This window comes from Hyperolius riggenbachi, chromosome 2 (genome assembly GCF_040937935.1).
Source record: "Hyperolius riggenbachi isolate aHypRig1 chromosome 2, aHypRig1.pri, whole genome shotgun sequence".
Classification (NCBI taxonomy): domain Eukaryota; kingdom Metazoa; phylum Chordata; class Amphibia; order Anura; family Hyperoliidae; genus Hyperolius; species Hyperolius riggenbachi.
Window position 1 is genome coordinate 144,459,540 of NC_090647.1, and position 26,938 is coordinate 144,486,477.

At 45.4% G+C, this 26,938-nt stretch overlaps 1 protein-coding gene across 2 annotated transcripts in view; it reads left to right on the forward strand.

Annotated features, from left to right (window-relative positions):
• Nucleotides 1-1,985: 1,985 nt before the first annotated feature.
• Nucleotides 1,986-26,938, forward strand: part of PA2G4 (proliferation-associated 2G4) — a 53,328-nt gene continuing 28,375 nt past the window's right edge. The window contains exons 1-3 of one of the 2 annotated variants that reach the window (XM_068267623.1): nucleotides 1,986-2,275; nucleotides 24,852-24,980; nucleotides 25,081-25,186. In XM_068267623.1, the coding sequence (XP_068123724.1) occupies nucleotides 2,188-2,275; nucleotides 24,852-24,980; nucleotides 25,081-25,186 (323 nt within the window). In that variant the 5' untranslated portion in view covers nucleotides 1,986-2,187. Of the gene's footprint in view, nucleotides 2,276-10,604; nucleotides 10,687-24,851; nucleotides 24,981-25,080; nucleotides 25,187-26,938 lie in introns of those variants that run through there. The other variant, XM_068267624.1, reaches the window with a different exon arrangement.

Sequence of the window (26,938 nt, forward strand, 5' to 3'; positions counted from 1 at the left end):
TTTTTTTTTTAAACACTTTTTCATGCCACCTTTTTACCGCATCATTCCCGCATGAATAATGGCTGTCTCCGCATCTTTTTTTCCCGCATGCGGAAAATATTAGTGAATGTGGAAAAAATGCGGAGTTTACCGCTGGCGGGAATATAGCGGTAAAAATTTGCGGAAAATTTGGCTCTTTGAGAATAGAGCCCATAGTCCACCAAAACTTTGTAGCTTTCAACAGGCATCCTAACGGGTAATGCAGTAACATTGTGGTACAGTATACCACCACCACACCCCAAGCAGTGGCTACTCATCCTTAAAGGAAGCCCCTAGCAGCCACCCTGTGCCTTTGCCACCGTTATGAAGAGTGTTTGGATGAATTGCATAGTCCTTCTTTGCCATGAAAATTAACTGAATCCCAAAAAAAACCATTTCCACTGCATTTCATTGCTGTCATTAAAGGACCTGCTGAGATAATTTCAGTAATCGTCTTGTTAACTCAGGTGAGAATGTTGACAAGCACAGGGCTGGAGATCATTATGTCAGGCTGATTGGGTTAGAATGGCAGACTTGACATGTTAAAAGGAGGGTGATGCTTGAAATCGTTGATCTTCCATTGTTAACCATGGTGACCAGCAAAGAAACGCATGCAGCCATCATTGCGTTGCATAAAAATGGCTTCACAGGCAAGGATATTGTGGCTACTAAGATTGCACCTAAATCAACAATTTACAGGATCATCAAGAACTTCAAGAAAGGAGGTTAAATTCTTGTTAAGAAGGCTTCAGGGCGTCCAAGAAAGTCCAGCAAGCGCCAGGATCGTCTCCTAAAGAGGATTCAGCTGTGGGATCGGAGTGCAACCAGTGCAGAGGTTGCTCAGGAATGGCAGCAGGCAGGTGCATTCTCTGATGAAGCCCCTTTCCGATTGTTTGGGGCATCTGGAAAAAGGCTTGTCAGGAGAAGAAAAGGTGAGCGCTACCATCAGTCCTGTGTTATGCCAACAGTAAAACATCCTGAGACCATTCATGTGTGGGATTGCTTCTCATCCAAGGGAGTGGGCTCACTCACAATTTTTCCAAAAAACACAGCCATGAATAAAGAATGGTACCAAAACACCCTCCAACAGCAACTTCTTTCAACAACAGTTTGGTAAAGAACAATGCATTTTCCAGCACGATGGAGCACCGTGTCATAAGGCAAAAGTGATGTGGCTCGGGGACCAAAACGTTGAAATTTTGGGTCCATGGCCTGGAAACTCCCCAGATCTTAATCCCATTGAGAACTTGTGGTCATTCCTCAAAAGGCGGGTGGACAAACAAAAAACAACTAATTCTGAGAAACTCAAAGAAGTGTTTATGAAAGAATGGGTTGCTATCAGTCAGGATTTGGCCCAGAAATTGATTGAGAGCATGCCCAGTCGAATTGCAGAGGTCCTGAAAAAGAAGGGCCAACACGGCAAACAGTACTGACTTTTGCATAAATCTCATGTAATTGTTAACAAAGACTTTGAAACATATGAAGTGCTTATAATTATATTTCAGTGCATCACATTAACAACTGAAACAAAGATCTAAAAGCAGATTAGCAGCAAACTTTGTGAAAACTAATATTTTTGACAGTCTCAAAACTTTTGGCCAGGACTGTATACTTATAAATGATTGCACCTGGTTGCAAAATTGTATGTATGAAGTTGCAAAAATTGTCACCAAAGCAGCCAAGCATATAAATAATAATAAATAATAGTTCAGAGACGCTCCGCCCTGACTTATTATAGAGAGAGAAACTAACAGGATATAAGCCAGAGGAAGGCTGCAAGGCCGAAAGCTTGCTTATTTTTATTCATTTTTAGTTAGCCAATAAATGGTATCATCCTGGTTTACAACGTCATCCTGGTTTAAAACTTCTTATTATAGAGACAGGCTTCACCGACGGGTCCTGTCAGCTGTCAGACTACAATTCCCGGCATCCTCTGTCGACGCGTGCGCACATATGTGGGTAGCACAGATAGTGGGCTGGGAGGAACTCGGCACGTCACCTCACTCCTGCAAACTACAACACCCGGCGTCCCGTGCGGTTAACCCGCCTGACCCTCAACCCGACGCGTGCGGTGCGTTCCCGCCTCCTAAGCCCTCCTTGCGCCGTGTGAGTCCGCCGTGCGCTCCATTCGCCAGCTTCCGTGCCGAGGGGAGACCGCTGGAAGTCAAGATGTCGGGTGACGATGAGCAGCAGGAACAGACGATCGCTGAAGATCTGGTGGTCACTAAGTACAAGATGGGGGGTGACATCGCCAACAGTGAGTGTCCGGCTGTCAGCGGGAGCCGGGGGAGGGAGGTGTGCCGGTGTTACTTGTCCCCGGGGTAACGGATGTCTGGCTCTCGGTGTAGCCGGAGCATCCTCTCCTGTCCTAATAGTGAATGTGCCCAAGCTGTGGAGGGGGGATCGCACGTGTCCCGCCTGCCATGTGCCTCCCCGGCACCCGTACCCATCCCGGGCACCCACGTGTCTGCTGGGCCCGCCGTGTGAGGCGCCCTGCGCTGCTGTGTGGCGGGAGCAGCTGCCTCACTCACTGTACGACTAGTGGCTATCCCGGCTCAGTGTGTTCTGCTGGCCTGCTGTACCAGTCACGCTACACAATGGCTGTATGGCAAGTTATTCCAGTCGCGCTCTTGCCCGTCACACACGATGCCGCCATAGTGGGTCAGAAAGATCTGGCTTATCTCTTGCAATACATAGCTTTTTTCCATGTAGCTTTCATGAAATACACATACCATTACCCCAACAGTTTGGATGTAATGAAACAAAAACATAAAAGAGAGGATAGAAAATTCTGCGTCTCAATTTCTTTTGCGTAAATTTGTTGGTGAGTGTTGAGCTGGAGCCTTGCACAGAGGTTAGAGATGAGCAGGAGTTCCGACTTCTGGAAATTAGTTGCTCTACAGGGAGTGGAATGGCTGTGGCCTGAACTGGATCTTAGCACAGGGCTAAGCAGGTTATGAAACAAAGGATTACATGACTAACTTAAGTCAAATTGTCAGGTAATTAGTTCTTAGCTTTCTGAATCTAATTAGTTCTGCGCATTGTTCTAGTTTTAGTCTATGGGAATTTAACTATTTATTATAGTAAAAGAAATGAAAATTAACAGGTAGTGCATTTGACCCAGTTCTGGGCTACAGTTAGATTACAAGGTTTGCATGCAAGCCATGTTTGTTAGCATCCTGTTGGTTACCTCTACTCCATAATGCTAGTTGAATTTGGAAAGGTTGTGAGTACCCGATAGTTTCAGTAATCAGGTATTTGGGTACTTTATCCTACAAGGTCCATACTCATGGTGGTGGGGGTGAGGAGAGGGTGTCTGTTAGATCTCTGTCGCCCAATAGATCATGTACTGATCCATGATGGACACTGATGATGCTATACAAACGTATCATTGGCTGACGTTGCGCCTGTGGCTATGAGGGGGAATGAGAACAATGCAGTTGTGCGTTGCTTAGGCATTGAAAAAGAACCAACATACTGCATCTTTAGTGTTTGTCATATGGCCGATGTACGCAGGCTAGTCTGACGCCTGATTCTCTGCCATGGCGGTCATTCTCATCTGCCGCGGATGAGTTCAGACCAGGGCAGGTATGTAGCTTTAGTTTCCCGTGTGATTAAAAGTTTTGGCTCAACACTTGTTAGAATCCTGATAGAGCAAAATGCTCACACGAAGTGAGTTCTAAGCATCAGGCAGGGAACACACTTGACAGTTTTCGTACACGTTTTCTGCACAGAAAAACTGAGAACTCATGTTAATCAATGTGCTAGTTCACACTTACTGTGTTGTTCACACGCAGAAAAAAAACTGACATTCTGCATGATGACTCTGCACATTTTGGCAGTTTTCTGTATCAATTACATGAGCTGCTGTGGAAAAAACGCGGATGTTTTCCTGAATGGAAACACACTTGGTGTGCAGAAAAAATATGCAGAAAAACGCGTGCAGAAAACTGAAAGTCAAGTGTGTTTCCTGCCTCTGTTTACCTTTTTTTTTTGTTTCCTAGCACTCTCCATGCAGTAGAAAAAATAAAGGGCAATTGCCGATTGAAGCAACTGGTATGGTGTATCCTAGTCATACAAAATATGCATCTAGTGCAGAGATGCGCATCTATTATATGACAATGTGCCTGCTAAGTATTAGGCCTCGTTCAGACTATAAGCACTGCTGTGTGCATTTCGGCAACGCATATAGTGTGCAACACAAAACAGTAGAAGGACATAGAAAGCCCCTTTATGGCCCGTACTCACGGGCTGCAGAAGTGGCTTGTCGCCAGCACACGTGAGCGTGTGGGCGACAGGCCGGCGACAGCTCGTCGCCAGGTCCCTCCGCGTACACACGCGGAAGAGGGACCAGCGGCGAGACGGAAGCTGTCGCCGACGTTCCTCCTCCCCCCGCCGGAAGCTCAATTTACCACAATGGAGGTTGCTGTCGCTAGTCCGCGTACTCACGCGGACTAGCGACAGTTGCGGGGGAGGTGCGGCGGCGACTGTCGCCATGCGATTGAAACTTTCAATCGCATGGCGACATGAGCGACGGGCGACAGTTCGGGGTGCGCGCGCGTGCGACGGCCCATACTCACGGGCGACATTTGTCCCTCGTGAGTATGGGCCATTACTGTTCCCATTATGTGCGCTGCGCAGCAGTTTGATGCGCTCTGTATTTTTTTTTGAAAAAAAAATTGCACTATGCATTGTTCGGGAATCGCAGCACAGATCCATTCACTGTACGCATGCGTGTTGTTTTCCGATCGCACGGCTGCCTCCGCTAAATGATGTGAATGAGGTCTTAGGTCTGGTATTCTATCAATGTGAAGTGTTATCCAAGTAAAATCTATTAACCCTGCGCACTCTCTCATGCAAATGTTCAAACTGCATTCACAGATTTACCACCACTGTTATCCCTACAGCTAAGTTAAAAGCCGGGGTTTAGTTCACAAAAGAATGCATTCTTATGATTAGTCACCTATACTGCGCAGAAGTACCCAGGTAAACATAGATGTCCTAACTCTGGCCCTGTAACATGCATAGTGCAGGCATGCAAACATTTATTGCATCAAACCCATCTAGGGATTAGGAGCACACATCCTGACGTCCTCTCCTGGGACAGATAGGGCATCTTACCAATCGCACAAGGGAGCTAACGTAATGTATCCATGCGCACCATGCACATACACCAGCATAAGCTGTGTGCATGCTGACAAAAAAAACATACAGGGGAAGGAGGGAGTGCACTGAATTAAAACCCTAGCCACAGGGGTCAGTAACAAGAAAAAAAAACACATCCAGGCACATCGCCTCTAGTTAGGACATTAAATAAGTTATTAAGTATGCGGGCGGGGGGAGCGGCGGCAGCACCACCACCACAACAGATTGTGAACGGTTTCAGGCTGAAATCGGTTCACAATCTGTTTGCAGTAAAGGTAGCCATACGATCCCTCTCTGATCAGATAAGGATCTGTCAGTTGGTCGAATCTGATGGCAAATCGACCAGTGTATGGCTACCTTTATGCTTAGTCACCTATACTGCGCAGAAGTACCCAGGTAAACATAGGCTAACTAGAGGCGATGTGCCTGGATATGTTTTTTTTTTTCCGTGTTATCCAACTAGACATTTTTTTTCCCTGCAATGGTAAATTCATACAACTTTTCATAATTGACTTATTTTTCACCTAATAAAGATAACCTTTCAGCAGATTTACAAACAAATTAAGTTTTTCCTGACCAACTTCATTTCAATATTCCTTTTCTTAATTTAATAAAATACTTCTTTTGCTCTTTGAATCCTTGGAAATGCCATATAGATAAGGTGAAAACAGATCAAAACAGTTGAAAAGGCTTTTGGAATCGTCACCAATGAGTCAAACCTTTGTAGCAGCTAATCAGATTCAGTATGCTAGTGATTGATGCCTATTAGCTATATATACGAAGGTACAGAGGCGCCAATAGGATAAAATATGCTAAAAGGTTAAAAATGTTGCGGTGGTGGGCCAGCCACATCAAAACAGACACAATGCTGTTGATTGAAGAAGCAATAATTTATTCACAGGTGCCAAGCAGATATTGGACCCCAAGCTATGTGATACTCCGGTTGTTTTTATTGCCTGATGAAGCGGGATGGTGCCCGTAAAACGCGTTGCAAATTTGTTTAGGAGTATGTGAATAAATTATTGCTTCTTCAATCCACAGCATTGTCTGTTTTGGTGGCTGGTCCACCACCGCCACCTGAACGTTGTTAACCTTTTAGCATATTTTATCCTATTGGCGCCTCTGTACCTTCGTATATCAAGTGATCCACCCTTGGTGGAAGGGTGATAAACCCTCCTTTTCTTCTACAGAGAGCAACATCTTAGCCCTGAGTGGGGACAGGCCTAATCACCCCACCTGCCTATACAGTGGTTGCCTAAGGGTAACCCAGGTTTGTGAGTAGAACACTTACATTTCAGTTTTTCCTCCAATTTCCAAAACATACTACACTATATTGGGCTCTCAGTCTCTATTTCTATTAGCTATGTAGTTCTTTAGTAATTTCTGAATAGCCTAGTGCAAAGATCTGGTGTTTTCCACTGTAAATTTTTAGCTTGGTTTCAGTGCAGTAGCATTGCTGTTTCATTGCCCCCAGTGTCCCAAGTTGTAAAATTTCCTTTGAATTCCTATCCCTGTGATTAATGCCGTATTTTTCAGGCTATAAGACGCTCCTGACCATAAGACGCACCTAGGTTTAGAGGACAAAAACCAGGTAAAAAAAAAAATACTAAACCTGGTGCATCCATGGTGCACGGGCATCTTGTGGATCTTCTCCCCTCCATCCCCCCAATTGTTATGCCCCCCACTTTTATCCACTCTGTGCCTTCTCTAAATTTCTTGTGTCATTCTCTGCTCCTGCTTGGGTCCTCCTTTGTTCCCCATATGACCTCCTCTGTCCCCCTGCATCTCCTCTGTCCCCCTGTGCTTCTTGCCCTACTATGTCACTGTGTCATTCTCTGTCTCCTAAGTCCCCTCTGTCCTTCTTCTTTGCCGCCATCTCATTCTCTGTGCCCCTGTGTCTCTGCTGTCGTCCTGTGTCTTATCTGCCTCCCTGTGAGCTCCTGTGTCCCCTGTCTGGTGTGCCATCTGCTGCCCTGTGACCCCTCTGTGCCATCTGCACTTTTGTGTATCCCCTCTGTGCCATCAACCCCCTGTGCCCCCTCTGTCCGGTATCCCATGTGCCATCGGCTCCCATCTCCTTCTATGTCCCGTGTCCTACTTTGACGCATCACCTGCCCCTCCCCCCTTCTGGTAAGTTTTATGTACCGTATTTGGCACGATAAAGGATTTCCCAAGTTTAGACACCCCATGCAGCCATCCCATCCCCCCTCACTGCCGCTCCAGCTGATCTGGAGTCTTGTAAGGCCTGACATGCTGGAATGGAAAGGACAGTACAGTACCAAGTACAGTCCTTATCACCGCAGCCACACCGCACCAGAATAATTACTGCTCCCTAAATAGGACATCCAGGGACTCACTGTCATTGATGTGATGAGGACCTGGCTCGTCCTCTCCTAGCTCCAAGTCCAAGTAGCAGTCAAGTCACTCCACCACACCATGATCACGGCCGGGCTTAGTACTAGCATCTGGAGAAACCGCAGGTTACTAAGGAGCCACGCAGCCAATCACGGGGGAGCCGATGGTCTCGGAGGCGGGACCATGGCTTCGCCAGCGGGCCAATCGCTGCACTCACTGCTACTGAGCAAGTGCAGTGATTGGCCCAATGATGGAGCCATGGTCCCGCCTCTGAGACCATCGGCTCCCCGTGATTGGCTTGCAGCGCTCCCCCCGATTGGCCGCATGGCAGGATCAGCTAGAGCCACGGCAAGGGGGACTGGATGGCTGAATGGAGGTCCCGGAGACCTCGTTAATTGGCTTGCAGCGCTGCAAGATTGGCCGCATGGACCCTGGAGGCCGCGACACAGGGCAGGATCAGCTGGAGCTGCGGGGAAGGGGACTGCATGGAGACGACATTGATCGCGCCAACTACCAGTATGTACCATATCAGAAGGGGACAGGGGGGCCGGGCAGTGAGAAAAAGGAGACTAGGGACACAGGAGGGAGGATGGCACATGGGGACACCAAGGGGGGTCTCCAGTGACATGTAACGGTAAAGTAGGACAGAGCTGAGGGGTACCTCTGGACTATATGGCGCACTGACTCGACCCCCCACCCCACATTTCGGGGAGAAAAAGTGCGTCTTATAGTCCGAAAAATACGGTAAGTATTGGGAAAAAGTATCCGTGACGCCTGATGGGGATCTAGACCTGATCCCTCAGCGACTTTGCAGGGCTGATGGCATTTTCTGCTCTATGTGATAGCCAAAGACAGGTGAATGAGTGAAGTGGAGAGAACATCAGCCTAGTGGATATGCTTGCACTGATTCTGTTTGCATCCCTAGCTTATGGAAAAGTGTGCTGGTCGGGAACGTGTGTTCCATTTCTGCGCTGTTGAAATTGGCAAGTGTAAACATCCTATGCTTAAAGCAGACATGAAAATCCCTTAAAAATTGAGATTAGTTACAGATCCTCTTTAAATGTGTATTGTCTGTCCTAAAAATAAATAAATATGGCAGCCTTCATATCCCTGTCAGTTCAGGTGCACTTTAAAGTGTACCTGAAATGGTTCACTGGCCCCTATTTATACTTGCCTAGGGCTTCCTCCATCCCCATAGCACCGTGACCTTCCTTGATGTCCTGTTTGGCCCTTCCATTCTGCCATTATTACTCCCGGTAATCTGGGCAGTCACAGGCTTCTTCGTATGCTTGGCTGCGTGTGCACCCCTTGTTACGCTCCCAAGGCCTGGAGCGTTCTGCGACTGATCAGTAGTATTGCGCAGGCGCAGAACTCTCCCAGGGTCGGGGGCGTGCACGTGGCCGAGCTGCGCATGCATAGAAGCTCAGAACTGGCGGCAACTGACTTGATTACCAGGAGACATTACAGCAGAATGGAGGCAGATGGGAGGCCACGGTGTTCATGGGGCTGGAGGAAGCCCCATGTAAGTATAAATAAGGGCCAGTGTACCATGTCGGGTGCACTTTAAGCATTTGTGTACCTCAGTGTTCATGTACTCCAGAGGTGTGCTTAACCACTTAGGGACCAGGCTCCTTTTCCCTGATCTGTGCTGCGTGGGCTTCCCCCCCCCCCTTTTTTTCCCCACTAGGGGGATGTCCTGCTGGGGTGGGGGGTCTGATCGCCGCCGGCTATCTGCGTGCTGCGGGGGGGCCTCCTCAAAGCCCTCCTTCGCAGCGATTTCCGCCCTCTCTGCCCTTCTCTCCCTCTCGCTATGGGCGGCGCAGGACGGAGATCCGTCCTGCGCTGCCTAGGATAGGATTCAGCCTATCAGATGCCGGCGATCCCCGGCCAATCAGAGGCCGGGGACCGCCGATCTGCTTTACGGTGCTGCTGCAGCGCCGTACGATGTAAACAGCGGGGATTCCTTCCCCGCGTGCTTACATTTTGCCTGCAAGCCGCGATCGGAGGCTCGCAGGCTGTTCACGGAGACACCCTCCGTTAACTGACATGGAACCATGGAAACCCAGTTAACACCTAGGTCTGCCGATCGGCTGACCGTGGTCGTTAAGTGGTTAAAGAGGAACGGTCGCGAACATTTAAATTTAAAACACATACAAGTAAGAAGTACGTTTCTTCTGGAGTAAAATGAGCCATTAATTACTTTTCTCCTATTTTGCTGTCACTTATAGTAGGTAGAAGTATAATCTGACATTACTGACAGATTTTGGACTAACCCATTTTCTCATAGTGGGCTTCTCAGGGTTTTCTTTATTTTTAAAAGCACTTAATGAATGGCATTTGCTCCGTCCAACTGCCAAAATAGTGTGCAGCGAACAGGGAGGCTGGCCAGCATCTTTGTATTAATAATTTTTAGGGAATGTCTTTATAAAGAATAAAGGCCATGCTGAGAATCCCCCATGAAGAGTCTAGCCCAAAACCTGTCAGTAATGTCAGATTTCTACTACCTACTTTAAGTGACAGCAACGTAGGAGAAAAGTAATTTATGGCTCATTTTACTCTGTGAGAAATGTACTTCTTATTTGTATGTGTTTTTACATTTTAAGATTTTTGTGACAGTTCATCTTTAAAGAGATGTATAACTACAAAAGTAACCTGCATTTTAGAGCTGCTGTACGGTTCCTCCTGATCCCTGACAGGGATTTGTGAGTCTTGGCCTTCAATTGTAAATTATCCCCATACTTTTCTGCCTTACTAAAGTGCTACTAACATTTCCCAACTGTCACCAGACCAGTGCCAAGTAGCCCTGTCACTAACATCACATGGCTAGAGATGTGATGCTGGGCCAGTGGGAGCAGCTTTACGAAGGACAAATGTATACTGTATAACTATAGGTTCACTTTAAAGTACATGGAAATTCAGGCAATTTGGGAGACTTGCTGGGGTTCAACATAAACCATCTCTAGGATTGTAGCACTGCATCTTGATAAGTGAAGACACATACATGTTTGTTATAAACATTGCCTACCTTTCATGATTGCTTTTAGATGACCATTTACCCTCCATTGGTGTCAAATAGTGGAGCAGCCCATTTTGTTCCATGGCATGGAAAGGGAGGTGAACAAACAGTTGTTGCCCTGCAGCACGAAATAAGGTAGCAGTTAGCTAAAGGTGCGTACACACATCTAATTTATGATTGGGCAATTTTACCACTTACATGTAGTTGAGGGCCAACAAATTTTAAATACTTTGAATGATCTGTGGAAGTGCTTTTTTTTTTTTTTTCTTCTTTCTTACTTTATGCAGAGGTGGTAAGATATTGGCCACTCAATATTGGATTTGTATGCATCCTAAAGCCTGGTACAGAGTTCGAAGTTTGGCCAGTTTTACCGCTACTATGTAGTATTCAGATACGTTTCCATTAGAACATGCATGTCAAACTCTGGCCCGTGGGCCAAATCTGGCCCTCTGAGCTATCAGATTTGGCCCTCAGGTCGTCTCCCCACTTTGCATTATGTTTAGCCCACTTAGGACCACCAGAGAAGCTAGATTGGAGGTGAAGCCCTAGAACATCAGGGAAGCCATATGAGGAGGGGGAAAGCACTAAACACCAAGGAATACAGGGGAGGGGTCCACTGGACACCAGGGAACTGTATAGGGGAGAGAGGGCACTAGATGCCAGGGGACTGTATAGGGAGGAAACGAGGACCACTAAACATCAGGGAATTGTATAGAAGAGGGCCACCAGGAAAGTTCATGGGGAAGGATGGGGGCACTAGACACTAGGGAACTGTATAGGGGATGAAGGGGGGCTATTAGACACCAGGGAACTTTATAAGGGAAAAAGGTGGCCACTAGACATTGAGGTTGGCCTGCGACTTGGTCCCAGAGCTCAATTTCGGCCCACTTTGTATTTGAGATTGACGCCCCCTGATCTAGTGGAAACGGGCCTTTAGGGCTTACCGACCAATCTGTTCATAAAATTCAAAATCTATTGGTCCTCATACTAAATCGAGGTGGTAAAATTGGCCAATGGAAATTGGATTTGTGTACCAGGCTTTAGGGCTCTTTCACGTTACAGAACGCTTGCACGCACCCAATTTCGTGCACACATTAGGTCGGGAGGTTGCAGTTCAACGCTGATTAGCGACGATAGCTCTAATTTACCCAATGGGGAAACGCTACGTCTGGACAACGCAACGCTCTGGAACACTTTGTCTAATGTGAAAGATAACATGCAAGTCAATAGACTTTCAGGTTACCCTGCTTACCGCATCCTAGGTGCGATCCGTCAAAACACATGGACCCGCTTCTAGTGTGAAAGAGCCCTTAACATTACATTACGTTCACATTACACGCGTTGCTGTCCGTATTTCGGCTACGCGTATAGGAGGTAGACACTTACGAACCTCAGAAGTGCATAGACTGCACGTTCTGATGTTCACACTGCATGCAGTAAATGGGATCTGCTATGCAACGCATACAAACGCAGATGGCATGAGATCGTACACGTTGCGTTCTAATCGCATGCCCATCTACGTGTGATAATGTGAGCGAGGCCTTAGAGTCTGACTTGGCGGATTGCTGAAGAGTAAGTAGCTGCCCTCAGATTAAATATCTGAAATGATTGTTAAAATAATTTTTGGCAACAAATCATCTGTGTGTAGTATTGTTTTTGAAGACTTTTCAGACCTGCTTTAGAAATCTGGGTATGTGAAAGGCAAATCAAGATATTGGTGAAAAGGATTTCAAGTACAAAATAGAACTTGAACTGGAAAATAAAAAGTCAAAATAAACATACACAGGTCATACCTCCCGTGTAGTCTGCTCATCAATCTTTCTCCTCTCCAGCGTCCTGTTTGTCCACTGTGATTGATGGAATTCTGTCTTCCATTTTGAAAATGGCTATTACCCCATAACAGCTTCCTGGTCAGCACACTGTTAAACTGTTATAATGCCCACTTGAGCCATTGGGAAACGTGGACATTACCTTGAACATTCAGTAGTAACTTACAGGAGCTGATATAGAACTGACAGCAACTGGTACGTTTCAGTTCTGCCAAAATCTTGTCTAACTGGAAGGGATCACTGTAAGGCCAGAAACCCACCTGGAGCGATTTAAAAAAAAGCTCTTGCTAATGCAATGCTATGGGGAATTTTTATAAAATCAAATCGCTCAAGTCGGATCACACCCATAGCATTACATTAGCAAGAGTTTTAAAAACGCAAATCGGTCAGAAAATCGCTCCTAGTGGGTTTCTGACCTTAGAATGCTGAGCTTCTGAGAGGAACTGATAGCGAGGTTAGTATGTAATATTCATTCGCAGCTACATAATGTTTATTTTAAATAATTTTCCCAGAACGTCATTTCGGACAGCACCCCTGGATGAGAGACTTGTCTCCCTCCCCACTGTGGACAGGAAACTGTTAAAAGAAGAATTTGCATAAGCAATAGGCAGCCACATATAAGATACTACACCTGCCACAGTACCTCAGTTTAGTTTCCTGTCCCGGACGGGATGCATGGGAGAGGTCTCCAGGAGTGCCATCCATGTCAGGCGGCAGGGGCAGCGGTTTCCAGGGCTCCAAGCAGCACTGTTCAGTGAACAGTCGGAGCCCTGCAGCGTGGAGGAGGCTTCTCCATCGGAGGCAGCAACTTTATGCGCGCAGGTGCGTGCATTGGAGAGAGTTCACTTCCAGTTGAACCGGAGGTAGTCACGCGCTGGCGTCCCGCGTGATCTGAAGTCTGAGCCGGGCGGCAGGGGCTGCGGCGGTGATTAGGAATCGGCATACAGCTGATTCCTTAAGGTAAGAAGCTGATTAAGCATATGCTTAGCCGGCAGGGGCCGCATGCATAATTGGATCAGCTGCATCAAATCAGCAGCACAGGTATAAGTTTGTAGAGTCCATGATGCACTCTGGTTTATGGCTGGGATCATGGAGGACGCCTCTGGGTCAGCTCCTGCACAATCTGCTGAATCTGCCCAGGATCCCTCTCTGGCAAGTAGATGTGATTATGTTTCTTCTGCTTGGCTGGATGTATGTTATGTATAGAGGGATTTGTCTAATGGCTGGCTATCGTTTATTATGTTTTATACCCCAAAAGACATAAGACTGAGAAGGTTGAAAAGTCTGAAAAATCTTCTACTCAGTCCAGTCAGCATGGATTGGCAACTCTGAATGGAAATTGTGCCAGTATTGTACAGAGAAGGCCCACAGCAATAGGAAATTAAAGATTCTGCTATTGCTTCTACCGCCTCAGCTGCTTCAGATGGGCCTGGGACTAGTACTGCTATGGCTTATCTACCTGTTATAGCTAATCCATCATCTCCTATGTTGTCTGCACCTCTAACTATGCCTCCTGCTTCCAAGAGACATAGGCCTCTATTTATTGAGCATTCCTGCATGCGGTAATGCTCAAAACAGCTGACTTTACCCACCATTTAGTAAAGTGCGCATTCATAAAACCTGTGTCCGCATGAAAATCTATAATTCCTGAGCAGGTGCGGGAAATTAACAACTTGTGCGGAGATTATCACAACACAGGTCACTGAAGGTTAATTCATAAAAATTAAAGCAGGCAAATGTGAGCAGAGAAACCCTGGCTGTTTAGAGAAGGCGATAAGCCAGCCATAACAGGCAAGCTAATGGAGAGACAGACCTCCCAGGCAGCTGCAGTGAGAGCAGAACAAACTGCATCCCAGAATACCCAGGCTGTGTTTTTAACCCCTTGGGTACCTGTTTTCAGATAAATTTCACATTAGAAAGCCTGCATGTGTAACATTCTTGAAGTTCTTCTAAGCTGCAGCAATTAAATAGATTGTTTAAAAGAACTAGACAGATTCAGGGCAAGGAGAGGCAATTTAAACAAAAATGCACATGTAAAGGAATGCTGGGGCTGCCTCCTTTATAGTAACTCTCTCTGCACAGAGAAAATGTATCAAACTAGGAGGAAGATTTGAGTAAAACTGACTAAGGGCCTTTTTTTCATTACTCTGCGAGTTACGATTTGATTCTGATCACGAGGTACGTTAAACCAATGGAAACTGCAGCAGCAATTTCCATTAGTGCAATCTGATTGCGATGCGATTTGGACAAAGCACAATCGTCATCCTCCTGCATTGTATGCAATTGAGCTGTACTATAAGTATAGTAGCGCAATCGCATAGTGGAAATTGAAGTGCGATTGGGATCGCAAATGCGGTTGCGATCGCATTTCATAGTGGAAAAGAGCCCTAACCGCAATGTTTTTTTCCTGAATTAATGAAAGACTTACTAATAGGTATTAAGTCTGAGCAGAAATCTTTGACACCTTTGGATCAAATGTATGAGAGTTTGGCGGATCCTCATTCTCGCCTTATTCCAGTCCATTCTACTCTTAAGATTAGGATTAAGGAGTGGGATAATCTAGGAAAAGTTTTTTTTTTGGCCCAGATCATTATCTAAATGTTGTTTTTTCTCCTGAAGATCAGGGTTTTGGGGAACCCCGCCTAAATTAGATTCATATTTTTCAAGGGTATCAAACAAAACTGACCTACTTTTTTTGAGGATTTCTGGGAAATTTTGAATGATTTCCCTAAAGTTTGGAATGCTTCCAATTATCTAGTGGACGCTTCAGATGATACGGTTAAACTTATGGCCAGAACTACGGCATTAGTTAATTCAGCCAGAAGAGGTGTATGGGTAAAAACTTGGAATGATGACAATTCTTCAAAATCAAGTTATGTGGTGTACCTTGTGAAGGGGGTCTGCTGTTTGAGTCAGTTAGACAACCCTCTAAACAGAACGGCAGACACACATTAAAAAAAAAAAAAAAAAAGTATTCCTGTTAAAGGAATTCTATCGATTCACATATTTTCAATTGACACAGGAATTGTTGGGAAGTGTTGCTAAGTACTGGTGTATACATTTTAGTAGCAACCTCTTTGTTTACTGTTATCAAAATGCTTTCAAACTTTACTGACAAAACTGACTCTGAGCCATGAGGAAAGGGGAAATTCCCCTCACACTTGATCAGATAACTCTGTGTAACTGTGTGTGACAGAGAGAACAGCTGCAGCTTCTGTGTCCTGTTTCGGACTGAAGTGTCTGTAGAGAGCAGAGGAAATGTAACTAATTGTTACAGCTTTTCATACTGTTTTTTGCTTTCAGAGTTTGTTTGATATTTGCTTTCTGTAGTCCGATATGCAACTCTGGCTGTGCATTGAAGTAGACACCCCTTCTGCAATTGATTTGTCCCAATATAGCTAATCCTACCCTCAGTAAATTACAGCTTTTGCCTCTGATATTTAACATGAAAGGTAGGAAAATGTTTACACAGCAACTTAGACATTATTTGTACATTGTCATTTTAGAACACTTGGGTATCGATAGTATTCCTTTAAGAAAGGACCTTTTCAAAGTAAACGGTCCTTTCGTCCCTCCTTCTAAGAATAAGTCAGATCCCTAGTCCTCTAAGGGCAGGAGATGGGCTCTCTAGAAGTCACAGAAGCCTAAGGGCCTGTTCAAACTGCACACGTTTCCAGCTGCGTTTTGGAAACGCGTGCAGAAGGCCAACACGCACGACATCAGACAGTGCACAGAGTGCACTGTCTGATGTTCACACTGCATGCGTTCCGGACCTGTGCGGTCCGGGAACGCATGCTGCACGCAGATTTAGCAAAAACGCGCGGCTGTCCCATTCACTTTTCAGTGATGGGATCAGCCACGCAACGCATGCAAACACGGATGGCGTGCGTTCGTACGCGTTGCGTTCCGCATGCGTGGCCGTCCGCGTTTGTAATGTGAACCGGCCCTAAGTCCAACTTCACTTTTACCAAGAAGTCAGATAAGCAATGACGCTAGTATTCCAGTGAGATGGAGAATTGCAAATTTCAAAACATGGCAACTACAGTGCACAAAATATTGGTTATTTAGGCTTCTTTCACAGTGGGACGTTACGGGCGCAGGTTAGAGCAGCTTGTAACGCAGCCCAGCTCACAGTAATGACAAATCAATGGGCTGTTCACAGTGCCCACGTTGTGTTACACTCTAACGCTGGACGTTTAAAGAAAGTGCATCATGCTGTGCGTTATACACGGTTTTAGCCGCATTAGACTGTTTGCATATGCTCAATAATGTGTGTTTTTTGTCTTTTCTTGCAGGAGAGGAGGGGAGAGTCCGCTGTTGTGGCCAGCCACATGACTAATTAATATGCACTGCAGTGTTAACTTCCTGGAGCGGCCGCTTATTGGCTGGCAGGACCACGTGATGCGGAGTTTTCCGATCACGTGCTCTCCAGTCTTTTGCCGCATGCGCCGTTTTCGTCCGATAGTATGCGTCAAAAAGTACGCATCACAGACCCATCAGGAGACGCATAACGTGGCTCTAAATAGCATCCAACTTCAAAGCTCACATGCGTTGCGTTGGGGGCACGTTATGTGACCTTAGCGTCGCATCTAACGCAACGTCTTAGTGGGAAAGAGCCCTTAAGGTGTTTTTTTTTTTTTGGAGGGATACAGAATAGAGTTCAGCCAGCCTCCTTTTAAGAGCTTTTGCATTACTCCCCGCTTGCAGGACCAAATAAAGTTTTCAGCCCTACAATCGAAAGTCCTTTCCCTGTTTAGAAAAAAAAAAAAAAGGGTAATTCGAGAAGTACCGAAATGTCAGAGGACAGGGATTCTATTGCCCTGTGTTTTTTCTAGTAAAGGAGCTACAGGGAAATTATCAGTTCATACTAAATTTAAAGAGTCTAAACCAGAAGGTAAAATACAGAAAATTCAGGATGGATTTGATCTATTATTCATCTCTTACAGAAGGACGATTTCCTAGCCTTTCTAGACTGAAAAGATGCGTATCTTCAATTACCGATACATCTGTCTTCTCAATAAAAGGTTTGCCATCCAGATGGAGGAAGAGGTAAGAATGTATCAGTTTAATGCTTTGCCCTTCGGATTATCCTCAGCTCCAGGGTTGTTTATGAAGGTAATGTCTGGGGTTCTGGCTACACTTAGACAGAGAAAGGTTAACATTTTGGGTTACCTTGATTTTCTGTTTTGGGGGACATCTCCCAATTCGGTAAGAGATCAGATTGTTACGACAGTAGTCTTACTACAAGATCTAGGTTGGATCATTAATTGGGAGAAATCTTCCTTAATTAAATCCTACACAGATTACGGTATACATTTGTTTGGGCTATTTCATTAGCATATCAGACACAGGGGGAGCAATTCAATTATATCATGGCTCATTCCACAAGAGGAATTTCGACTTCTTGGGCAGAGAGGGCAGGGGCCTCTATAGATCAGATTTGCAGAGCTGCGACCTGGTCAAGTCACAATACGTTTGTAAAGCACTATTGCCTTAATGTATCTGTCTCTGCAGGTTTATCCTTCAGAAGGAAAGTTTTGCAAGCTGTGGTCCCACCCTAAGGTTTTAACTCTTGTATATCGTCTCATCCAGGGGTGCTGTCCGAAATGACGTTCTGGGAAAGACCACTTTACTTACGGTAAAGTCTTTTCCAGTAGTCATGAGGACAGCACCCCTGCAACCCGCCCTTATTTGGGTAGGAAAGAGAAATAAGTTTGTGTAAGCATCATTAAATGTCCGTGTCATCTTTTTATTAACTGAGGTACTGTGGCAGGTGTAGTATCTTATATGTGGCTGCCTATTGCTTATGCAAATTCTTCTTTTAACAGTTTCCTGTCCACAGTGGGGAGGGAGACAAGTCTCTCATCCAGGGGTGCTGTCCTCATGACTACTGGAAAAGACTTTACCGTAAGTAAAGTGGTCTTTACTCAGTAAGGCCTTGTTCACATTACAAAACGCGGATGGCGTGTGGAACGCAACGCATGCGAACGCACGCCATCCGCGTTCGTATGCGTTGCGTGGCTGATCCCATCACTGAAAAGTGAATGGGACAGTCGCGCGTTTTTGCAAAATAGGCGTGCAGCATGCGTTCCCGGACCGCACAGGTCCGGAACGCATGGAGTGTGAACATCACAGTGCACTCTATGCACTGTCTGATGTCGTGGGTGTCAGCCTCCTGCACGCGTTTCCAAAACGCGGCTGGAAACGCGTGCAATGGGAACGGGGCATAAAGTGCTTGAGTTCTTTAGTGTGTTCAACATATGGATATGACTCTTATGTTACACCTACTCTGAGTCAGCTGCCCTTGCTTGCCTTGCAAGAAATGAATGAAAATATCCTATCTATCTATCCTCCCTGTGCCTTTTCATGTGAACAGATCATTTGTAAAGAGAAAATGACAAGGGTTGAAATTACAGGCCATACACAACTTGGTAGTTTGTTTCCAGATCAATCATCTCTGGGGTTTTCAAGGTTGATCAGTAGGTGGTTGCAAGAATTTTGGAGTTGAGGAATTGGTTTGGAGTCAGGTTTTGCAATATGGTGGAATAGCAAGCCTAGAAAAGGGATTCACTAGAAAACTACTAGCGCCATTGTTGGTCTTGACACATTAATGCATAGTTACATTTTGCAATATGCTGGATATCGCTGTGCCAGTCTATCTAGGTGAGTGTAAGGGTGAGGCAGTATAGAAGGCTTTTTTAGTGTATAAAGAGGCCCATACCCTGGTTGGTTTCAGCCATCGATCAGAAATCAATTCGATCAAATTCCCCATTCTACAAATTTGCGGCCGATTTCAATTGATTTGTTCTGTCTGACAGGATGGAAAATCTATGTCCCATAGAGTTGCATTGTATCTAATGGTCCAATAATGCATTTAGATCGCTTTCCAATAGATTTATTCTGAAATCTATTGGAAATTTGTTCCTAGTGTGTGGCACACATCAGATAGATTCCTCTGATTGGACTTGACAAGCATCTGACAGAAATGTATCTGATGGTTGAATCTGCTGCAAACCTATAAATGTATGGCCACCTTTGTGGGTGGTCTAGCTCTTTATGTGCAGTATGGAGGAAGGCTGGCGGTAAGTATGCAGGTGGTACTGGGCTGCCAATAATAAAGGCCGTGCAATATATTCTGCCAGCAGCAGACACATCCGGCAAATCAATTGGATTCATAGATTCTAAGCATGTGCAGAATTGTCACAAGGGCATTCTGACCAAAAGCATGGTGTCCAAAAACAGGTTGGGCGCAATCCCTTTTATGGGAGACATGCTCTTTGGTCCTCCTCTTAGACCACCTTGCAGAGAACAGCAAGCGGCAATAAGCTGTTTCTCAATAACGAAATAGATGGTTTCAAACAACCTTTTTGGTATTCCCAAGTTGAGAAGCCAGGCCGGTAATACAGGTAACAGGTAAGAAAGGCAAAGGGAAGCGGAGAATGGGTTCACCATGCAATGCACTGAAGCCTTTCCTACAGAAAACCTATAGACTAGGGCCCTTATTCAATTCACTTTTTTTCTCCTAGGAAATGTTTTCATCGTCTGTTTAAAATGTTTTCAGCACTCTGCAATTAAAGTATCAAAAAGTATGCGAAAATGATACTATTAACGTTATTTGTATTTTTTCCTGGTAGCTAGTAAGGCATTTTATTGATGAGTGAAAATATCTAGGCAATGCCCATATGTACCGGTAATTTAACTTTTTCTCCTGAGTTTTTTCCAAGATGCATTTATCTTTAAAATAATTTTTCAGCACTTTGCAGTTGTAAAAGTACAGGTAGTCCCCGGTTAAACGAGCAAGATAGGGACTGTCTGTTCGTTCTTAAACTGAATCTGTTCTTAAGTTGGAACATTGTGCCATCTTTGTCCACTATACCTCCTATGTGCCGCCCTCTGCCTCCAGTGTCCCACTCTGTGTCACCTCTGTACCTGCTTATACAAGTTTAAAAGCCATTTTTTCTTTGAATTTTTTTTAATAGATTTTCTCAAACTACAAGTCCAATTTAAAGAAAAAAAATGTTTTGACTTGTTCCCATGGAAACACAGAATCCATGTCGTTCGTATCGGTGATTCGTTCGTAAGTCGGGGACTACCTGTATGTGAAAAGTGCTATCAAAATCAGGGCTGTGGAGTCGGAGTTGAGGAGTCAGAGCAGTTTTTGGGTACCTGGAGTTGGTGGTTTCATTAACGGAGTCAGATGATTTTTGTACTGACTCCACAGCCCTGAGCAAAATGCTTGCTGGTGGTTGAAAAGGCGTTATGTCCTTGTTTGCTACTGCGCATGGGCGCAGTAACGGACAGCTGGACAGGACCAGGGAGCGAGGTGGGCGGGTGCGGCAGAAAAACAGACCTAGAGCCCGTTTTTAAATGGTCTTGGGTCCACTAGTCTATAAATAATATAAATCATGTCGGGGTTCTTGTGCTTCTAGCCATGTTGCCTCTGTAAATAGGTGCAGTATAAATATGATTTATATTAGCAGGATTCTGGCCTTGTTGTTTTCTTTCCTTTTCCATACCAATTTACCTTGTCCCCCCCCCCCCCCCCCCCCCTCCCCAAAGGTGTGCAGTGTGGTCTGCTGTAGCCTGAGACGCTGGTGTGGGTTGTGGAGAGTCCGGGACCTGAGGTTTTTTCTCCTTGCTCCTGCCTGGGTCCGTTGTCTGTGCAGGTACAGGCCATGTAGAGTCCACCGCTGCTGCCTAGGAGATTTCAGCTCCACTGAGGTAGGAAGACACAGTGCTAATCGGGAAACCTTTGGCTTCGCTTGATGCCCATCCATCCATCGTTTGCTGGTGCTCCACCGCAGCAGGGGCACCTCTGGTTCAGCCCCTCCATTATGCCAGCCACTAAGCCGGAAGTAAGAGCCACTGCAGCTGGACACTTCTTTGACAGCCAGCTGAATGCTGCCCAGGAGTCTGGACCCACCACAGATCCTTTTTGAACAGGAACACCTAGTCCAGCTCTGACAGATGCCAAATGTCAGCAGTCGGGATCCTCAGCAGCGGCGGCTATCATCGCAGGTTTTCTTCATGAAGAACTGGGTCATCATTGCTGAACCTTTGCCTCCCTCTGTTCCCCTCCTCCTCCCATCTGCTTAGGGATGACAGATGATTACCAAGTGCGACTGGTGGCACCCTAGTATGGCACCCTCGGCTCTTGACTTTCAGACATTATTCTCCCCTCCCATGCTTCCAGAACCTGTATGAGCTAAAACCAATTCCGGGTACAACCCCCCGTTTGTACATGGCTAAATGAATTATTCTGATTTAATTGGAGATATCGGCATGTACACTTAGATTTGTCTGTGTAATGGGAAAATTCTGTCACTTGGTAGTGCAGTACTGTCCGCTCTGCCTCACACACCTCGCTGTTCACTATAATGATGGACAATATGGTATATGGATCCAACTTGGGAATATCCATATTTGCATGTTCAGTGCCATGGCTGGAAGCTAAAATGTGTGTTGCCACCTCTTGGTTTCAGCACTGCGTCCAAATATGCTGCTTGGTGTTTATGATTCGCAGCTTTCCATACAGTGCTATCAGTAGATAGTACTGTTACTGGATTCAAGGACAGCAGTTTCATATGTTGCCCTGAAATATGTAATAAGCAAAGAAGAAAGATATCACCCATGTAAGACCACCTAGGAGTATGATTGCATGCGTGCCATTGTGAAAGGACTTGATTCTTTCTTCTGGACAGCTTTGCTGTAATACATCTTCAGTGCATCACACATGCAAATTATTTTAATGTTTCTGTGCATTAGCTTGTGGTTTTGAAATCCATAAAACATGTCTGAATATGTTGCTAAGGCGGTAAAGACCACAGTTTGCAGATGCTGGTGTGAATGCTTAATGTGTGGGCGTAGTGGATTACTGGAGGAGTCTACCAGCAGTGCTACCTTTCAGCTCTCAATTTGTGTGGAGATGACTGATGTGTTTAATGACACACTGTAAACCTGTATTTGCTCATTCGAACCCATTTATTAAAGCAAACCTGTCAGGTCACAAGTGCTTAGCCAACAACCCTGTCAAAGTAATGTGGCACTGTGCGATCTGCAGGTAGCTGCAGTAATCCTCACTTTGGCTGTCTATGCACCTGGAGAGCCCATTGATTGGTGCTGTATAAGACGGCCTTTGACTTCCGCTCACCTTGGAACCAATCGCTCACTAGCTGTTTTAAAAATGTATATTTAAAGGGGACCTAAACTCACAACATCCTCTCTGCTCTAACAGCATAATCTTTAAACAAAATAAGTTTCTTTGTTACAAAGATACAAATGTTAAAACAAATCTTCAGTGTTTCTACTTCCTGATTCATGGAAGCAGACATATTGTTAACATCCTGTGTTTTTTAAATGAGCTTATCTGCCATGGCAGTCATTTGACCCAGGGGAGAGATCAAATTACAACTTGTGATGAGGGAAAAACAAAAGGGGGGGAGGGGGGGGGGTTAGACAGGCCAAACTCTCTAAATAAATACATATAGGGCACATTTGTTTTCCTTCTCTCTTCTGTGCAAAAGTTCAGGTCCACGTTAAAGTAAACCTGAGATGGGGATTTACAAAAAATTTTACCTGCCACTTCCTCCAGCCCTCCTGCAGTAGAACGTTATCTCGAGGTGTCTTTCACGGTTTCTTGGCTGTTTAAAGGAATACTTAAGTCACGTAAAAAAATGACTTTTACTCTCCTGGGGCTCCCCTCAGCCCCCTGCAGCTGAACAGTGCCCTCGCCGTGCCCCTTCGATGCGGCTGGTCTCGCCGACGGCCACTTCCGGTTTGGCCGTCCCCGGACGCAACAGCATTGTAGAGGGCGCTATTGCGTCCGGGGACGCGGATAATCAGCCACGTTCACAGCCTGTCGGCCGGTGACGGCCAAACCGGAAGTGGCCGCCGGCGAGACTAGGCGCATCGGAGGGACACGGCGAGGGCACCGTTCAGCTGCAGGGGGCTGAGGGGAGCCCCAGTATAGTAAGTCATTTTTTTTTTACGTGACTTAAGTATTCCTTTAAAGAGACTCTGAAGTCTCCTAAAATCCCACTTTTTATTAAACCTTTAACTGTAACACTATAAGCCCTGCTAAAACGCCGCACCCCGCGGCAGAAAGCTGTTTACAAATCCCCGTGGGAAAATTTGGGGAGCGCTTCCTCAGAGGCAGAGCCTTAGGGCTCTAAGCTCTGCCTCCACTAGTGTCAATCCCCACTTTTTTCATTTTCAGCTTTATTTCTTCTATCCTACAAGTTCCTATACGTCTTCTGTGGTCTGGCTTACTGCAGCCTTTTCTAGTTGCACTGTCTCTGTAATAGATCTAATCTTCTTTTCTTGTCGAGCCAAAGAGGAATGCACTCTCTGCTGTGACAGGGAGAAGTTATGCATGCCCCCTGCAGGCTCTTCTGTGTGTGTATGAGTCACAGGCAATGTCTCTGCAAGGCTTGTGGAGCTGAGGCATTTTAAACTGCTGTGAGTGCAGAGAGATCAATGCAGATCTCAGACAAGCAGCTAAGGCAACACGTGGGAGCAGCATTCCATCAATCAAGTCACATTTTAGAGGGTCTTCTGCAAATGGGCACCTGCTCTGATGTACTTCCTGTTTGGCGGCCATCTTCATTGTTTACACAAACTATTAGGGCGTGTTTCCACTACACGCAGATTGGATGCAGAAAAACTGACTCCAATAAATGCCTATGGGCCTGTTTCCAATAAACGTGATTTTTCTGATGCAGATTTTCCCATAGGCATTCATTGGAGTCAGTTTTTCTGCATCCAATCTGCGTGTAGTGGAAACAGGCCCTTAATAAAACAGTGATCTTATCAGGAAAGCAGCGGGAGCTGCGAAAATGTCACAGAGGGGGCTATGAGAAGACAAACAGGCTGGTACGTTTTTATTTATGTAAGATTTTCGCAGTACAGATTCTCTTTAACTGAATTATTGAGCACTGGTGGGGCTTCCCTTTTTCAACTCCATTCACTTGAATGGGGCTTGTTTACCCTTATCCCTTTGGCAGTCTCCCCTTTTGAAGTGGAAGACACAATTCGAAATATAAACTGTAGCTCAGGCTGATCACCACTTCATAGATATGGCAATAGTGACCCTTTGCTAATAATTCAGTTGCGTGAAGTGAGCGTGGCCTGAAAATTGGGAGCATCTAAGCAGATTGGCATGCTTCTAAACATGGCAAGCTGTAGATATTCAGAACATTTTTGATATTTCTGTAGTTTGCCACCTTTACAAAGAGGCTGTATAGTCGTGTAATACTTTGTCCTCATGCTATCTGGTGTGGGAGATAAACAGAATCTGCAAGCAGGTAAGTATGTTCTGAATATTCTCTGAAATTGCTGCTTGTATAGAGTAATGATGCTGCTAAGCATTGGATTCTCCCACACAGGACATCTAAATACTGAATAAATGTGCTCAGCCCACTCTACATAGAATGTTTTAGTACTGGAAAGCTTGCCGACAGGCTAACCCTGTGCCTTCTCATGTGTTTCAGGGGTCCTACGTACACTTGTGGAGACAGCTGTTCCAGAGACTTCTATTCTAAGCCTATGTGAAAAGGGAGATGCCATGATCATGGAGGAAACTGGCAAAATTTTCAAAAAAGAAAAGGAAATGAAAAAAGGTGCATTTTTAAGCTCTATTGTAGCATTTTTGTTAGAAAAGGAGATGACATTGTGATGGCTCACATTTTCCTTTTTTCCCTTTATATATTCATATTACAGGTATTGCCTTTCCAACAAGTATATCTGTCAATAACTGTGTGTGCCACTTCTCCCCGCTGAAGAGTGACCCAGATTATCTCCTGAAGAATGGCGATCTTGTGAAGATGTAAGGAATCTTTAGATGAAGTGTCCATAGTTTCCCTAGACCAGGGCTGGGTAAACTACGGCCTGCAATCCATATCCAGCCGTATTAGTGTTTTTATTCCGGCCCGCCGATAGAGGTCTGGATTCCTCTCCTCCCTCCTTCTCTGCACAATTGCATGCAGTGCGTAATACGTTTTTAAAGGGAACCTGAAGCGAGAAGTGTATGGGGGCTGCCATATTTATTTTAACTACTTCAGTACCAGCAGTCTCTGGCCCCTTAAGGACCAGAGACTGCTGGTACAAATAAAAATGGAGCTTACCCGATGTCACACTGCACAGATTGTGCCGATCTCCCACTGCTTTGTTGGCTCACAGGGTCAGTAGCCAATGAAATCTGCTCCTGACCGGCTCCCATATCTGCTGTCATACTGACAGGGCGAGTGGGCTGCAGTGGCGGGCTAATTGAAATCAATGCCCTGGCAGGGATAACGGGTCCTAAACAGGACATAGATTTAAATTTGTGCGGATTGGAAGCAGTTTTAAAGCGGATCTGAACTCAAAACTTCCTCTGTGCTGTAAAAGATACGCAACAGCATAATAGCCTTTAAAGAAAAACATTTTTTTTCCAGCTGATACGAATCCTACAATAAATCTGCACTGTTTCTACTTACTGCATTCATGGAAGCAGACATTAACATCCCGTGCTTTCAATTGAGCTTATCTGCCGTGGCAGTCAGGTGACACAGGGTAGAGATCAAATTACAAATTGTGATTAGATACAGATGAGGGGGAATTATACTGGCTAAACTCTATACAGTGGGTTGCAAAAGTATTCGGCCCCCTTGAAGTTTTCCACATTTTGTCACATTACTGCCACAAACATCAATCAATTTTATTGGAATTCCATGTGAAAGACCAATACAAAGTGGTGTACACTTGAGAAGTGGAACGAAAACCATACCTGATTCCAAACATTTTTTACAAATGAATAACTGCAAAGTGGTGTGTGCATAATTATTCGGCCCCCTTTGATCTGAGTGCAGTCAGTTGCCTATAGACATTGCCTGATGAGTGCTAATGACTAGAGTGCACCTGTGTGTAATCCAATGTCAGTACAAATACAGCTGCTCTGTGAGGGCCTCAGGGGTTGTTTAAGAGAATATTGGGAGCAACAACACCGTGAAGTCCAAAGAACACGCCACAGGTCAGGGATCAAGTTATTGAGAAATTTAAAGCAGGCTTAGGCTACAAAAAAGATTTCCAAAGCCTTGAACATCCCAAGGAGCACGGTTCAAGCGATCATTCAGAAATGGAAGGAGTATGGCACAACTGTAAACCTACCAAGACAAGGCCATCCACCTAAACTCACAGGCCGAACAAGGAGAGCGGCGATCAGAAATGCAGTCAAGAGGCCCAAGGTGACTCTGGACGAGCTGCAGAGATCTACAGCTCAGGTGGGAGACTCTGTCCATAGGACAACTATTAGTCATGTACTGTACAAAGTTGGCCTTTATGGAAAAGTGGCAAGAAGAAAGGCATTGTTAACAGAAAGCATAAGAAGTCCCGTTTGCAGTTTGCCACAAGCCATGTGGGGGAAACAGCAACCATGTGGAAGAAGGTGCTCTGGTCAGATTAGACCAAAATGGAACTTTTTGGCCAAAATGCAAAACGCTGTGTGTGGCAGAAAACTAACACTGCACATCACTCTGAACACACCATCCCCACTGTCAAATATGGTGGTGGCAGCATCATGCTCGGGGGTGCATCTCTTCAG